This window comes from Zalophus californianus, chromosome 10 (genome assembly GCF_009762305.2).
Source record: "Zalophus californianus isolate mZalCal1 chromosome 10, mZalCal1.pri.v2, whole genome shotgun sequence".
Classification (NCBI taxonomy): Eukaryota; Metazoa; Chordata; class Mammalia; order Carnivora; family Otariidae; genus Zalophus; species Zalophus californianus.
In genome coordinates, this window is record NC_045604.1 from 76,507,695 (window position 1) to 76,522,511 (window position 14,817).

The 14,817-nt window shown below is 49.5% G+C and overlaps 1 protein-coding gene across 4 annotated transcripts in view; it reads left to right on the forward strand.

The window, feature by feature from the left end:
• ABAT (4-aminobutyrate aminotransferase) overlaps window positions 1-14,817 on the forward strand; it is an 82,498-nt gene that overhangs the window by 53,406 nt on the left and 14,275 nt on the right. For all 4 annotated transcript variants that reach the window (XM_027611997.2, XM_027611994.2, XM_027611995.2 and 1 more), the window contains exons 3-7: window positions 941-1,038; window positions 2,926-2,955; window positions 4,244-4,361; window positions 7,779-7,828; window positions 13,988-14,068. In XM_027611997.2, the coding sequence (XP_027467798.1) occupies window positions 941-1,038; window positions 2,926-2,955; window positions 4,244-4,361; window positions 7,779-7,828; window positions 13,988-14,068 (377 nt within the window). The remainder of the gene's footprint in view (window positions 1-940; window positions 1,039-2,925; window positions 2,956-4,243; window positions 4,362-7,778; window positions 7,829-13,987; window positions 14,069-14,817) is intronic.

Genomic DNA, 14,817 nt, shown 5'->3' on the forward strand with positions numbered 1-14,817 from the left:
CTCCTGGCATCTGGTGGATGGAGCCAAGGATGCAGATAAACATCTTCCAGTGCACAGAATGGCCCCACAACAGAGAGTTATCTGGCCTGAAATACCAGTAGTGCTAAGGGCTGAGGAACTCTGCTCTATAGAGACATTTGGATATGTTTGGTTATAAATTAAATTTTGGCAAAATTTGGATAATTTTTATAATTGGACCTTTCACATGGTAATACCATGGCCATCTTTCCATGTCCATAAAAGTTCAGAATTTCCAGGGGCGCCTGGGTGGCTCAGTTAGTTAAGTGTCCAACTCTTGATTTCAGCTCAGGTCCTGATCTCAGGGTTGTGAGGTCACATTCCACATTGGGCTCCACGCCCAGAATGGAGTCTACATAAGATTCTCTCCCTCTCCCTCTGCCCCTCCACACTCGAGCTCTCTCTCTCTCTCTCTCAAAATAAATAAATAAATAAATAAATAAATAAATAAAATAAAAATGCCCTTGTCCCTGAAATAGTGGAATATACCATATTGTGTTTAGCTGCCATCCATTGTTGGAAATTTAGGTTGTTTTCTTGTTGAAAGACAGTATTATTATAAATATTTGTAATGTACATTTTTGTGTACTGGTCCCATTATTTTCTTAGGGTGAATCCTGAAATGAGATTGCTCAGTGGAAAGGAATAGGAAGGCATCATTAGCTGATACTCACAACAGCAGAACATGAGCATACCTATTTGCCTACAACTTCACTAGCACTAGGCTTTCCCATTTGTTAGACTCTGCAGTGTTTTTGTGGTGCCCAGGTCTGGCCAGGCTCCATGTTCAGGGGGTGGTCTGGCTAGAATGGGGTTGAGGTCCTGGCACTGTTTCTATTCGGGGACATTGGGCACCTGTTAGGGCAGAGTCCTCATTATACCTACTGTTACCAGGGAATCTCACCATCTTTGTCTACTACAGGCTCCAGACACATCAGTCAAGCCGCAGCCAAAGTCGACATCGAATTTGATTATGATGGGCCCCTGATGAAGACTGAAGTCCCAGGGCCTAGATCTCGGGTGAGTTGAGCACACTTGAGTGGTGTTCTTAAGAACGGAGCGGAAGGAGTCCATGAGGCAAGAACACAGTGAAACTTACAGACCTGTGTTCTTAGCTGCTTTCAGAGAGCTTACCACTAGAGATCCAGGATTAAACTAGGCCATTCTGCTGCGAGAAGTCAAAGACGCCTTCTCAGGGGAGATGTATCAATTGTCTGTTGTCACAGTAATGCTGTGTACAAATTACAGAACCTCAGTAGCATACAGATGGCTTATGCATCTGGGGTTAACTGGGAGTTAGCTAGGCAGCTCTGTTGGGCCCATCTACATGCCTGGGGGATGACTGACCACTGGTTGATCTAGGCTGAGCTTGTCTTGGTCACTGCAGTGACTTGGCTCTACCCCATGTGTCTCTCATCCTCCAGCCACCTGGGCTGGGCTCATCCTCATGGCAATGGCAGAGAAGAGCACATAATGGGTCTCTTAAGGTCTAGGCTCCACATTGGTGTACCATCACTCCTACCTCATTCTGTTGGCCAAAGGAAGTCACATGGCTTGCTTTGAGTCCAGAGTGAAGGTCTGGGGCAGAACATCTGACCAAAGTCAGATGAAGGATAAAAAGGAAGAATTCACCAAAGGAATGCATTATTCTTTTGTAGACAAGGGGAATGGTATGTGGAGAGGCGTGCAGGGTGACAGGACATGGCATATGAGACACATTGGGTAGCTCTGAATCCCTGGAATAGATGTTACTGTGTGAGATGGAAGAGGCACAAGATGAGTCTGATGAGGGATGTTGGTGCCTCTCCTCAAAGATGCTACACAACCTGCATATTATGCATTTCAGAAGGCTGACTAACCTTGGCTCTATATTGTGATGTGCTATACTGTTTCTAATGTTTGCACCGAAAAAATAACAATGTAAACCTTTTTAATACAAATTGGCTTTTTTCTTTGCAGATTTTGCAGATTTTATCCACAGTGTCACTTTTTTTTACTGTCAGAAGATATCCCTTTTGTCACTGCAACTATTTTATAAATCCAGAAATCTTTGTACTAATGCAAGTGATTGTAGTTACTTTGATAGCATTTTACCAAAGGAGGTACATTTGGTAGGGAGGAAGGAAGGAGGGACATTTTTTCATGCATATTTCTGTGGAGGAGTAGTGGATTTTAATTTCATAGTGGTGAAATACCTGGAATAATTTTTTTATATTGTCATTAATATTAGTTTCTATTTTTATGTGGAAATACATAATTTTATGACACTAATTGCTAAAGTTGATTTTATGTTGGATTATTTTTATAGATTAAATCTTTGTAGTAGTAAAGCACCTAGGTCCCAGTTCCCAATTTATAATTCCCAGTTTCTATATAGACTTGTACGTGTGGTTTTTGGAGTGTCCAGATTATAATTATAAATGGTTCTTTGATGAACAAGTTTATGTTTTCAGTTGATTTTATTTTTTCTAACAGTGTTAAAGCCTTTTTTCCCAAATGAAAAGGGAACCAGGGCGCCTGGGTGGCTCAGTCCATTAAGCGTTCGACTCTTGAGCTCAGCTCAGGTCTTGATCTCAAGGTCACTGGGTGTGGAGTCTACTTTAAAAAAAGGGGGGGAGACCTATGCTTTTATGAGCACTAAATAAATACCTTTAGCTTAAATATTTTATTTTATTGTTATCCTTTCAAGTTTCTAAATCTCTGTTACACTGGTAATGTAACTGGCAGGAATAGTTTCCTGCCAACTATTTATATTAAGCAATTTTTAAACAATTATAATATTGCTGATTAATTAACTATGAAGTTATTGGTATAAGCGTCAGGGGAAGCCCCAGGACTTGAAAGACTTGAAGTTTCTTTGGCAAGCGTGCGTCCTTGCTATAATGCTTTTGCTTTTCTTGCCTGCAGGAGTTAATGAAACAGCTGAATATAATTCAGGTAAGTGAGAATGAGCTAACATCCCCTCCACTGCTTCTCTGTCATGACTTAGTTGAGGGACACAAACATTTAGGCTGTGCCAGCTCTTTAAAAAAAAATGCAACTGACTTTGTTCTAAACCTTTTTTCCCCCCTAATTTTCCTTATGATTTCTTTTTTTACTTATTTGTTATTTATGTGTTAGTTTCCACATTTTGGTGAACTTCCCAAATTTCTTTCTGTTACTGATTTCCAGTTTCATTCTGTTGTGGTTGGGAAACATATTTTGTGTGATTTCAATCCTTTTAAATTTACTGAGGCTTTTATATTGTCTCTCCTGGAAAATGTTCCACATGCATTTGAGGAGAATGTGTGCTCTACCACTTTTGGGTGGAGTGTTCCATAAGTGTTTGTGGGACCTGTTGGTTTAGAGTGTTGTTCAAGTCTTATTTCCTTGTTAATCTTCTGCCTGTTTGTTTTATCCACTATTGAAAGCCAGCTATTAAAGCTGCCAGCTATTCTCTTATAACTATATTTTTCATCACTTTTGCCCATTTTGCTTCATGTATTTTGGGCCTCTGTTGTTATCAGGTGCTTACATGTTTATAATTGTTATATCTTTTTAGTGGACTTCACCTCTAGAAACACTTTTGTTTAACAGTTGATTTTGTCTGATTAATATAAACCATTTCAGCTTTCCTAGGATTGCTCTGAGAATCATGTATCTTTTTCCTTACTTTCAACCTATTTGTATTCTTGACCTGAAAGTATGTCTCATGTAGACAGCATATAGTTGCATCTTTTTATCCAATCTGACAGTTTCTGATTTTTGATTGGGTTGTTTAATGCACACACAGTTAATGTTCTTACTGTTATATTTATATCTTCCATTTTACTCTTTGTTCTCTATATGTCTCATATATTTTTGTTCCTTTTTTACTTTTTTTTGCATTAAGTGGGTATCTTCTAGTGTGCTACTTTAATTTCTTTCAGAATTACTATATATTTTTTAGTTTTCTTCATGGTTGCTCTAAGGCTTACCATCATCTTAACATCAGAATCTTCTTCAGATTTATTTCTGAACCTTTTGTTTTTGTGATATATAAAATACAGAAAAATTCATAAAATACAAATTTACCGCTTAGTAAACTATTATAAAGCAAACCATTCATGTAAGCACCCACAGATACCCTCCATGTGACCATAGAATGGGCAGGACGTGGTTTACTTCACCAGTTCAAGCTTCATCCCAAAAGACAAAGAATCTAGAGGATTGTGGCAACCCTGAATCAGTCTCTGTTTTCTCCAAGAATGCAGAGGCTGTGCACTTTTTCTGCAATTATGAAGAGAGCCGAGGCAATTACCTGGTCGATGTGGATGGCAACCGGATGTTGGACCTATACTCCCAGATTTCCTCTGTTCCCATAGGTAAGAGTTGGGATACCCACCCTCGTATGTACCTCCTCTCTCTGTTTGTTGTGGCAGTCCAGACTTTAGATGCTCCTTCCAGTACACACATCCCTGTGTGCTGCCAGACACTTCCTTCAAGGGCAGAGAAAAGGAACAAGTAATTGGTAGAGGGTCTCTTACAGGGACTTTATGTGTTTTCTCTTCTCTCATTGATTCTTCCTCGAAACCCCACAGGGTGAGTATGTATTAATGCCCCCATTTTGTAGATAGATAAGCAAAGCTCAGAGAGGTGACATGGCTTGCAGAAGAAGCATGGCCGGGACATGAGCTCAGGTCTGTGGAACCCCGGCCTTTAATGTCAGCTGTCTTAGGTTAGGTGTCATAGAAGAGCCTGAGGCAGGGGTTCTGTGCAAGTTGCTTATTAAGGGCATACTCTCAGGAGACAGGGGAGAGAGGGAAAGGCTAAGAAGGATGAGGTCTCAGCCAGAGACTAGCCATGGCCTGATCCCACAGGGGGCTCTGGAGCATGACTTGCACCCCAGTGTTGGTCCCAGGCAGCGTCAAAGAGGCTGGCCTTTTTGTATCCCAGTGGGAGTCAGTCATTACCTGTTAGGTGCCTGCAGGAAGGACATGGCTCATCTCTTGGGCAAAGGGGCTTCCATTCACCAAGGGCAGTTTTCCAGAAAAAGAGGCAGCTGGAGCTGTTACTGGCCCCCACACAGGCAGCTGGGAGAGGGGTGGCCTGCCAAGGTGAGCAGTCGGGGCACCAGCAGCATGTGCCTCACCAGGCTTACCTCTGGCCCATACAGAGCCTGGCTTGCTGCTAGAGGAGGGCACGGCAGACGATGGGATGGATAGGGCTGACACAGACACACAGGTCGCTGCTGCGCTCCATGGTCTGTGGGCTGAGCGTCTCATCTGGGGAAGCCTGTCCCTTCGTGCATGATGCCAGTGCCTATTTATTTCCCACTGAGATACGATTTAGACAGTAAGGTGGCTGATGCTTTTTTGGAAGCCCATCATTCAGACACACTTTGGCCTCTGAAGGCATTTTGGGTTCTTTGATTTACACAACCCCGTCTGCATTCTCGGTTGGAGGGAAAGGGCCGGTTCTGGAGTTCTCAGAGTCAAATCCTAGCTCTACCACGTAACAGCCACGGGCTGCAGGCCCTCCTCTTCCCAGCTAACTCCGCCATCCTTCTGCCCCCAGCCCCTGCAGGCCTCCCTCAGTTCTCATCCCCAACCAGCAGACAAATGTATGGGGGCGTAAGAAATCGGGCCAGCAGAAGTTGAAAAAGCACAGGGAGTTCTGAAAGTTCTCCTCTGGCTGCCTTTCCTCCCCTATCTGTAGTCTTTGAGATGATTTTTTTCTAGCTGGTAACTAGTGAGAATTTGCCATAGGCCTGGCATATCGCTAAGCACCTTACACACTACCCCATTAGACCCCCACAACAGTCCTGTAAATGCAGGTTTTTTAACATCATCTCCAGCTTACCCACGGGGGCCAGGTTTCAAGAGTTCACAGGGTTTGTCCAGTGTGTGCAGGGAGCCCAAGGAGTTGAACCAAAGGCCCTCTGCCTCCTAACTTACTGCTGTGATTAGCAGCCTCACAGACAGCCGCCCCGCCCTGCCCTGGCCTGCAGGGCAGGGTCCCACAGTGTTAGAAGCCCAGGCATGGATTTCCTTGATCAGAAGGACCAGCTTTGCTCTCATCTCTTCCTCTGAAGTCAGTAAGACAAGCTGCATCTGTGGTTTAATAAGATTTTCCTGGAACTGGCTTATCTACTGAGGCAGAGAAGTCATAAACACCCAGGCAGCCTGATAAAGAACCAGATCTGAAAGACCTCTGGCTAAATACAGTTGGAAAAAACCCACAGAGTGCTCCTTCCTTGAGTAATGAGCACCCTGCAGCCTTGGGCCCAACACGCCCTTGAGTAGGGCGGGAGGGCAGGGAGGCTGCTCATAGCCCTGAACCCTTGGACCCCCAGATCATCCCCCCAACACACACACCAGTCTACCCTCCTCGAAGCAGGAGGTGAAACCACAAGGCTCTTCAAGTCCATTCACTCTTTGATGCTGCAGAGGAGAAAGTCTCCCCAGAGTAGCGCCAGGGCCTCACCACCCCTCTGAATTTGCTAGCCTCCTCTGGTGGAGCAGAGCAGGCCCCAGGCCCAGAGCCTTGGGCAGACCTCTCACCTCAGTGATGCAAGTCCCCTTTCCGAGTAAGTTCATTTAAGGGCGCCTGGCTGGCTCAGCAGGTGGAGCATGTGACTCTCGATCTCAGGGTTGTAGGTTTAAGCCCTACGTTGGGTGTAGAGATTACTTAAGTAAAATCTTAAAAAATGAAGGAAAAAAACCAAACTAAGTTTATTTAAACAAAAAATGAATTGGCTTAAAGAAAATAGGTACAAGGTATGCATGGTAAAAATTCTGATAGTTGGAGACCAGGAGTTTCCCTCTAAGGTCTGTTTCCTGTTCCAAGATCCACTGGATGGTCTCTCTCATGTGACAGTTCTGGGCTCCTGCCCGTGTCCCTGGATCTCCACGTTGTCATTCACTCATTCAGCTATTGTCAACTGAGCGTAACACTTGGCCACTGCCTCAGAGGGGCTTCCGATCCGGTCTCCTGACTGCTGTGCCCCCTACAGACTTGGCCTTCCCTTGGGAGTCATTGCCAGGATTGGGACCGATGAACAGAAACCGGAAGTTCAGGCCTTGAGCCTGAGACCCTCTGGCTCCGGGGCTGTGCAGCGTCCTCCCTCCTCTACGATAAAGGACTCCCCTGACTGAGCGTGCACTGTGCACAGCAGGCTTTCTGTTCAGTACGGCCCCTGGTGGGTGTCGGGTTGCTTTCAAGCCTGGAGATACCGGAGCGCGTTGCTCATGTACAGGTGTGTAGGGCTAATTCGTAGAAGACCAGTTGCAGAGTCAAAGGGTGTCCCAAGCCCTGTCATGCAACCTCAGGCTCAGTCTGGACAGTTGATGCAGTGGAACTCTGAAAAGCAGCAGATGTACGAAGGGGAGGAGTGCGGATCATGGGTGCAGGCTGCACGTTTCACTCGCTCAGTTCCTGAGCAGATAGATGTCTCTTACGATTTGACCCAAGCAGTGGCCCTGGGGAGGAAGGTGAGGGCCATGTCTGCAGTTCGTCACACTGGCTTGGGGGACCACTTGCAGCCCTGGTCCTGAACCTGGGCCTCAGGATCAGCTAGAGAATTTGGGAAGATTTCTGGCAGCAGCCCAAGTGATCCTGAGTCCAGAGGTCTGGGAGGGCCCCAGGAACGGATCTTGTCTGCAAAGGATAACAAGGCCCCTTATGAAGGGAGCAGCAGGGTTGGAAGGGAAGGTGGGGTGCACCCGTGGGGGAGGGGCAAAGGGACCCTGGGCACCATGCGGGCCTCTAACCAGGACTCTAACCGTGCCCTCTCTTCCCAGGCTACAGCCACCCTGCTCTCCTGAAGCTGATCCAACAGCCTCAAAATGCGGTGAGTCCCCAGTTATGTGGTGTTCATGGCATGGATCCAGAGGATCATTGGGCAGCCTTTAGAAATAGCTCATTCATTCATTCATTCATTCCACAAATATTTATGGAGCACATACTATACGCTAGGAACTTGGAATGCCTTGGTGAGCAAAACCACAGAGCCCCGCTCCCACCTAAGCATCAAATTGCATCGTATAACGTGCTACAGGATGAGGCAAACAGTACTGTGTTGGCACAAAACAATGATGGTGGCAATAGTGGTCGACATTTATCGAGAGTGAAATGTGTGCCAGACACTGCGTTCAGCACTTCACAGCTGCAGTGTTGACAAGTCTGTGAGGCAGGGCCCATTGTCATCCCCATCCTACAATGAGGACACTGAGGCACAGAGAGGTTAAGTATTTGTCCAAGGTCGCACAGCTGGAGGAAATGCTGGGAATAAAACCCACAGGGCCTGGGCTTGTCGGGGATCGAGTGGGCTGAGGGTCAGGGAAGTCTTCCAGGGAAGTGACTGAAGGAGAAGCAGGTGCCTCCAGGACCCCTGCAGGGAGAAGGTGGGAGGGAGAGCAGCTGCGAGAATGTGGAGCGAAAGTGGACAGGTGGCCAGGGCCAAGCCTTAGGGACCTGACAGCGTGCAGACTTAGGGACCATGCAGGCGGATGTCAGTCTCAGCACCAGTGACGGTTGGAGAGGTGGTTCTCTGCTGGGGGTACGTCCTGGGCACCATAGGACGTTCAGAGGCACTGCCGGCCCCCCAGACTCAATGCCAGGAGCATCTCCGTCTTCAGTTGTGAGAACTGAACCTGCCTGCGGACATTGCCGCGTGGGCCCTGGGGGTGTAGAGGCGCCCCCCAGATGAGCACCCAGCGGGAGAGGGGCAGGAAGCCGTTGATCGTTCACACTGAACATAACATACACAGAGGCGCGCATCCCCCCCAAGCGCACTGCTCAGTGAACCGTCCCATATAACCCGGTGTTTCTCAGCTCTGCTTTCATTATTACTTCCTTAAGGAGCCTTTTTAGACATTATTTTCCTAATTGTTCCCGTCGTGGTGCATTGTTAATGCCACCACGTTTCCTATTGCTGCCATGGCCAATTACCACCGGTTTCGAAGCTTACAACAACACCCATGTATTGTGGCACAGATTTCGTGGGCCAGGAGTCTGGTGGGCTCAGTTGAGCCCTCTGCGTAGGGTCTCACAGCTCTTAGCTGGAGGCTGTGGGGCAGAATCTGCTTGTGCGCTCATTCAGGTCATTGTACCTTATTCTCCTGGTTTCCCTATGGTCCCTCTGTCCTCAAGCCAGCCGTGGCCGGGCCAGTCCTCTCTTTGCCTGCCTTCTGTTTCTGCTCTCTTTTTTTTTTTTTTTAAAGATTTTGTTTACTTATTTGACAGAGAGAGACACGAGAGGGAACACAAGCAGGGGGAATGGGAGAGGAAGAAGCAGGCTTCCCGCGGAGCAATGTGGGGCTCGATCCCAGGACCCTGGGATCATGACCTGACCCGAAGGCAGACTCAGCCACTCAGGCGCCACTGTTTCTGCTCTTCATAGTGGGCTCACGTGGTTGCACTCAGCCCACCTGGAAAATCCAGAATTATCTCCCTATCTGAGTGGATCCAGAACCTTAATCTCTTCTGCGGAGTCCCTTTTAGCATGTCATGCCTTCCCGGTATGGGATGGGAAGAGGGTGTGGCATCTGCTTGGAGGCTGAGGTAGCGCCTCTAATACCCCTCTGCCATATGCTATACGTGTACCATGTAGACCGTGCTTTCCACATCCCCAGGGGATGAGGTTTCTCACCCCCGATGAGAATGCATGAGTTGCACCTGGTCCCCACAGCATGCCCCCGCCCGGATGCTGTCCCCTTATGTCTAACGGCACAGGTGCATTTCTTCCATTCTCTCCAGCCATGTGCACGGAGTTGTGCAGTGTGTCTTTATTGTGCCTGGCTTGTTTCCCTCGATGTCAGTCTGAGGGATTCATCCCTGTGTGTAGCTGTAGACCATCAGCACCCAGGGCTTTCTAGCCTTCCGCCATGTGCGTTTACTGCAATGAAGGGACCCATCCTACTGCCGCTGGACCGTTGGGTTATCCCCCCCGAAGACCGCTGGAGCACGTGTGCTTTGGGGACCCCGTGCGTGCCTTGCCACTGGCCACCACTGGCGTGGCCATGCACACACACAGGCGGCCGCAGCTCCTGCCAGCCCACCCTTCCAATGGCAGTGTGTGAGTTCCAGTTGCTCCACATCCTCACCCACACCCAGTGTCGCTGCAGGGCTTTCATTCTACTCAGTGACACAGCGAGTGTGACTCCTAAAGAGAGATCTAAGCCAGGCCAAGGTGGGGGGCCGGGGGGTGGTGCATTGGGAACCAACAACCCGGGCTTGAAGTCCCATCCCTTTTTACCCGCAGAGTTGAAGGTAATAGGAAGGAACCACATGTCCCCCCTTAGAGATGGCTGTGCCCCTCAGGGAGGGGCTTCGGGACATGTCCGCCCCTGCTTGTTTTCAAGTTTAGGGGCTGCTGGAGCGGAAGTGGGTGGCCCCCCTGAAGGTGGCTGGCAAGCCCGTTTGGGAGGCTCCATGGGGATGTTTACATTCGAAGCCTGGCTTTGTTTCGAAACGTTGTGCAGATCCCAGATGCCTCAGCAGTTGGTGCTGAAAAAAATGTGTCAACAAACATGTCACACACATTTGCTGTGTCAGCTGCCTCCGGAGGCAGAATCATCCCCGAAAACACGTGATTTCAGGGGATGCCCTGCCCCCACCTGTCCCTGCCAGGAACCTGGGCGAGTCGGCTTCATCCTCCCTTCCTCCTGCCCACTTCTTGCCTCTCACCCCTCACCCTGTCAGGACCAGCCCTGGCCTTCACGTCCCCAGCAGCTCCTCTCCACCAGCCCCCACCCCAGCAGGCCCGTGCTCACCTCCTCTGAGCTGCACCTTTCGTGGAACTCTTTCCCGTACCCCCTGCCTCTGGGATGCACCCCAGTGCCCCCACTTCAGATGCAAAGCCCTTGGTGGTCTAGCTCCTGCTTCTTTAGCCTTATTTCTTGACTTTTGGTCAATCATCAATTATTGATTGAATCCCTGCTGAGTGCTGGGCACTGTTCTGGGTGCTGGTGAGGTCCTGGTCTGCGTCAGTCTGGACCTGTCTGTGCTGACGCTGTTGTCCTGCAGAAGTTTGGGGTCGGCCAAGTGAAAGGAGCCCCCAGCAGTCTTAGAGAAGTGGTAGCTGCCATCAGCTCAGTAGGGCAGGGGGCACCTGGGCCACCAGCTGGGGGACCACTGCTGACATGCCGGGTCTTCCATCAAGGGCAGGTTCCTGCCAGGTTGTTGAAGGGGCCAGTCAACGCTTTTGTACCGAACCACATCACCCTTAAACTCCAACGTCATTACTTCATGTGGCTGCAGAAAACGAAGCTGTGGCCCCTGGATCCACTTTCTGGGTTCCAGTTCCAGTTCTGCTTTCTTACGTCACCAAGGCCGCTCATGACACCGCCCGCCGTTTGTAGCGCGGTCAGTGTAGAGTCATCTCATGTCCGCGACACCTGGGAGCACTGAGTTGCTCAGCTCAGACACGTGCCTCCACCGTGACCCCCAGGCCTGTCCCCCTGCGTGACTGCTCAGCTCGACTGAGCTGCTGCCGCATCACATGCTCGGCCCTCTCACCAGCCCCTTACAGGCACCAAGGGAGGAGTCCCCATTTGGGCGGATAAGGACTCTGAAGACCAGAAAGGTTTAGCCTGTGCCCCAGGTTGCACAGCCACTTAAACCAAAGCCCATCCTTTTCACACTGCACTTTACGACTGCTGAGTCTGACAGCAAGGGTTCTAGAAACCTGTCCTCATTTGATTCTGCTACCCAATGTCCCAGATAATCTTTTGTTCTTAATGTCATGCTTTGTTGAACAAGAACACCACCCCCACATTCTCCCTGGTCCCAGATAGTCAGTCAAGCTGCCAGCCAGCGTGGCCATCCCCTCTGTGAGCCGCTCCCCCCACCAGCGATGGCGCTCCACCAACCCTGATCTCACAGTGCTTGATTTCTTAGGAGCCCCACCAACAGCTCAGAGCTAAAAGGAAATGCCCCTGCAAGCCAGCCAACATCTCTGGGTTGCACCATGCAAACTTGTATCCTGCATTCACATTTTTGGGTGGAGGCTGCCTGCAGTGTCTGGCAAAGGATGGAATCTGAAGTCGGCAAGCCTGATTGGAGTCGTGCTTCTGCCCCTCCCTGTCTGTGTGACTTGCAGCAGGTTGCTTGACCTCTCTGGTCCTCACTTTTCCCAGCACTATAGTAAGGAGGGTTAATGTCCCCAGCTACTTACCCTAGACTCACCCAGGTGGTCACAAAGCAGAAAAAATAACAGAGTATGAGTCTAGCAGTCCCAGCCAAATTCCAAAGCCACCAGGAGGCCTCCCTCTGCAGCGATGGCGCTATTTGGATTTGTGCTGAGATTATGGCACTGATGAGAGAGGAACCCAAGCAGTCCCCAGGCCCGGTCATTCCCCCACGTTTAACTAGGTGATGCAACTGCAGACTAGCTTCAGATGTACAGACGAGGTGGAGAGGGTTCCCACCTGCCTTTCACCAAGTTCACCCAAGTGCCAACCCTCCCCGCAGCACCGCGTCAAAACTAAGGAATTAACACGGGCATATTATGTAGCACAGACCTCATTCAGATTCCCCCGCTTTCCCCAATGTCCATTTTTTGCTTCCAGGATCCAGTCCAGAATGCCACGTTACACTTGGCCCAATTGCTTTTTAAAACCCAAATCCACCTCCTAGCAACCTCGTTGTTTACCCATTGTGTAGACCCTCCCTGGACCCTTCCTGACCTGGGCCTGGGGCACTCTGGACCTCCAGGGGGAGAGGGCTGTAGTCTTATTCCATCTGAGCACACAGGCTCACCCCACGTGGACAAGATTTCTCCCGCGGTCGGTGTCTTTCCAGAATTCCGCGGTCGGTGTCTTTCCAGAATTAAATGTTCTCCTTTATCCTCACTCTAAAGCAAGTCTCTGCAGACCAGCCTTTGGGGAGATTTGGGACCCTTGGCCAGGCGTGTGCCTCCAACCCTGTCACTTTGGCAGCTAGTGAGCACGCCTGTGTTTTGAAGCCATCAGGCAGGGAGGGGCTAGTTTTCTTCCAGAAGGCAGCTCCCTTGAGTGTGGGACTGTTCCTTAGGCCAGAGGTTGTTTTAAGATAATTTAAAAATCCAGACACAGCACAGTTCAGCACCCAGACATTCCCCCAGCCCATGTGTGAGTCCGTCCCACCCCAGCCCCTGGCAACCGTGCACTGCTGTGTGTCCCTCTAGTTTTGCCTTTTCCAGAATGTCCTATGAAGGGGACCAGGCAGTGCGTACCTCTCTGATTCTGGGTTCTTTCGCTCAGCATCGTGACTGAGATTCTTCCGTGTCCCTCCATGTTAGTGTGTGTGTCAGTAGATGGTTCTTTCTATTGCTGAGTGGTTTTCCATGGCGTGCAAGTATCACCTCACTTACCCTTCCCCCGGTGGAGGGACGTGTGGGTCGTTGCCAGGTTTTGGCAAATAAAAATAAAAGCCACCAAACACATTCACATACATTTACGTCCTTGTGTGGACGTGTGCTTTTATTTCCCTTAGGTAAATACCTAGGAGAGGAATTGCCCGTTGACGGGGGTTTGTGTGTTCAACATTGTGAGATATGGCCACGCTGCTTCCCAAAGTGACTGTACCAGTGTATGTTCTCACCAGCTGTGAGCGAGGGTCCTAGTGGCTCTGCTCCCTCGCCCAGTACTTGCTAGTGTCCACTCTGTTTTTTAGCCATTATGATGGGTGGGTTTTAAAAAAATCATAATTATAATTTAATTATAAAAAATAATTATAAAATTGCAATTTAATTATAATTCATAGGAAGTTAGCAAAAAATAGTACACAGTGTACCTTCTCCTGGCTTCCCCCAACGGTACCATCTTCTAGAGCTGCAGTGCAACATAACAACCAGGAAATACGACGGTACTTTTTTACACCAAGAGCAATCCTAGTGGATTTCTCTGAAAGCGCGGGGAAGTCAGCTTGTCTGAACACACTCTCTGTGAAAAGCTCTTGGTTGGTCTTTGGTCAGCAGGGAGCAGGGTCAGGGCTGAGAAGTCACTGTCGGTCTCCTGCCTTTTTGCAGAGCATGTTCATCAACAGACCTGCCCTCGGAATCCTTCCTCCGGAGAACTTCGTGGAGAAGCTCAGGGAGTCCTTGCTCTCAGTGAGTTCTCAGAAACAGCCCATCCCTGCTGGGACCCCCCCCCTCTACCCTCCAGCCCCGCTGGGAGGCAGTTCCATCTCTTGGAGGGGGTGCCAGCATGGGGAGGAAATGACTGAGAGCCACACGTTTGCGGGTGGGGTATGTCTACTTCAGTCTTGCTCTTGTGCTGTTTCTTTCATGAAGAACATTTTTAATTTTCCTTTTGAAGAAAGAAGGGATTCCTTGTGTGCATGAAAAGGAACCAGGGGAAACTAATATTTGTTACATGATCGGAGCTTTGCATGTTATTCACCCCTCCCCGACATTTTGGTTTTAGTGGTTACAATCAAAGTCATTCTGAACCTCAGCTTCCCACCTGTAAAATGTGGGCATCTCAGGGGATGGCGGGTGCCCCGGGCAGGACAATCTGGGCTTTTCTTTGTGGTTTTTTCGTCCCTGCCGTCCAGCCTCGGGGCCTTCCTGGGCTTCTCCACCACACCCTGGAAGAGCCCAAGTCCGTTCTCCCAGTCCTTCTGCTTCCTGGACCTTCCTGGATCCCTCCCTCGGGACCTGCCTGGATACCTCCCAGTCCTTCTGCTCTCGGGACCTTCCTAGATCCCTCCCTGCCCTCCAGCCTGTCCCTTCTCCCAGTCCTTCTGCTCTCAGGACCTTCCTGGATCCCTTCCTCGGGACCTTCCTGGGCCCCACAGCCCCCGGTGCCCAGGGTGGGCCTCTGTGGAGGCTCAGCACCATCTAGGGCCACGTGGAAG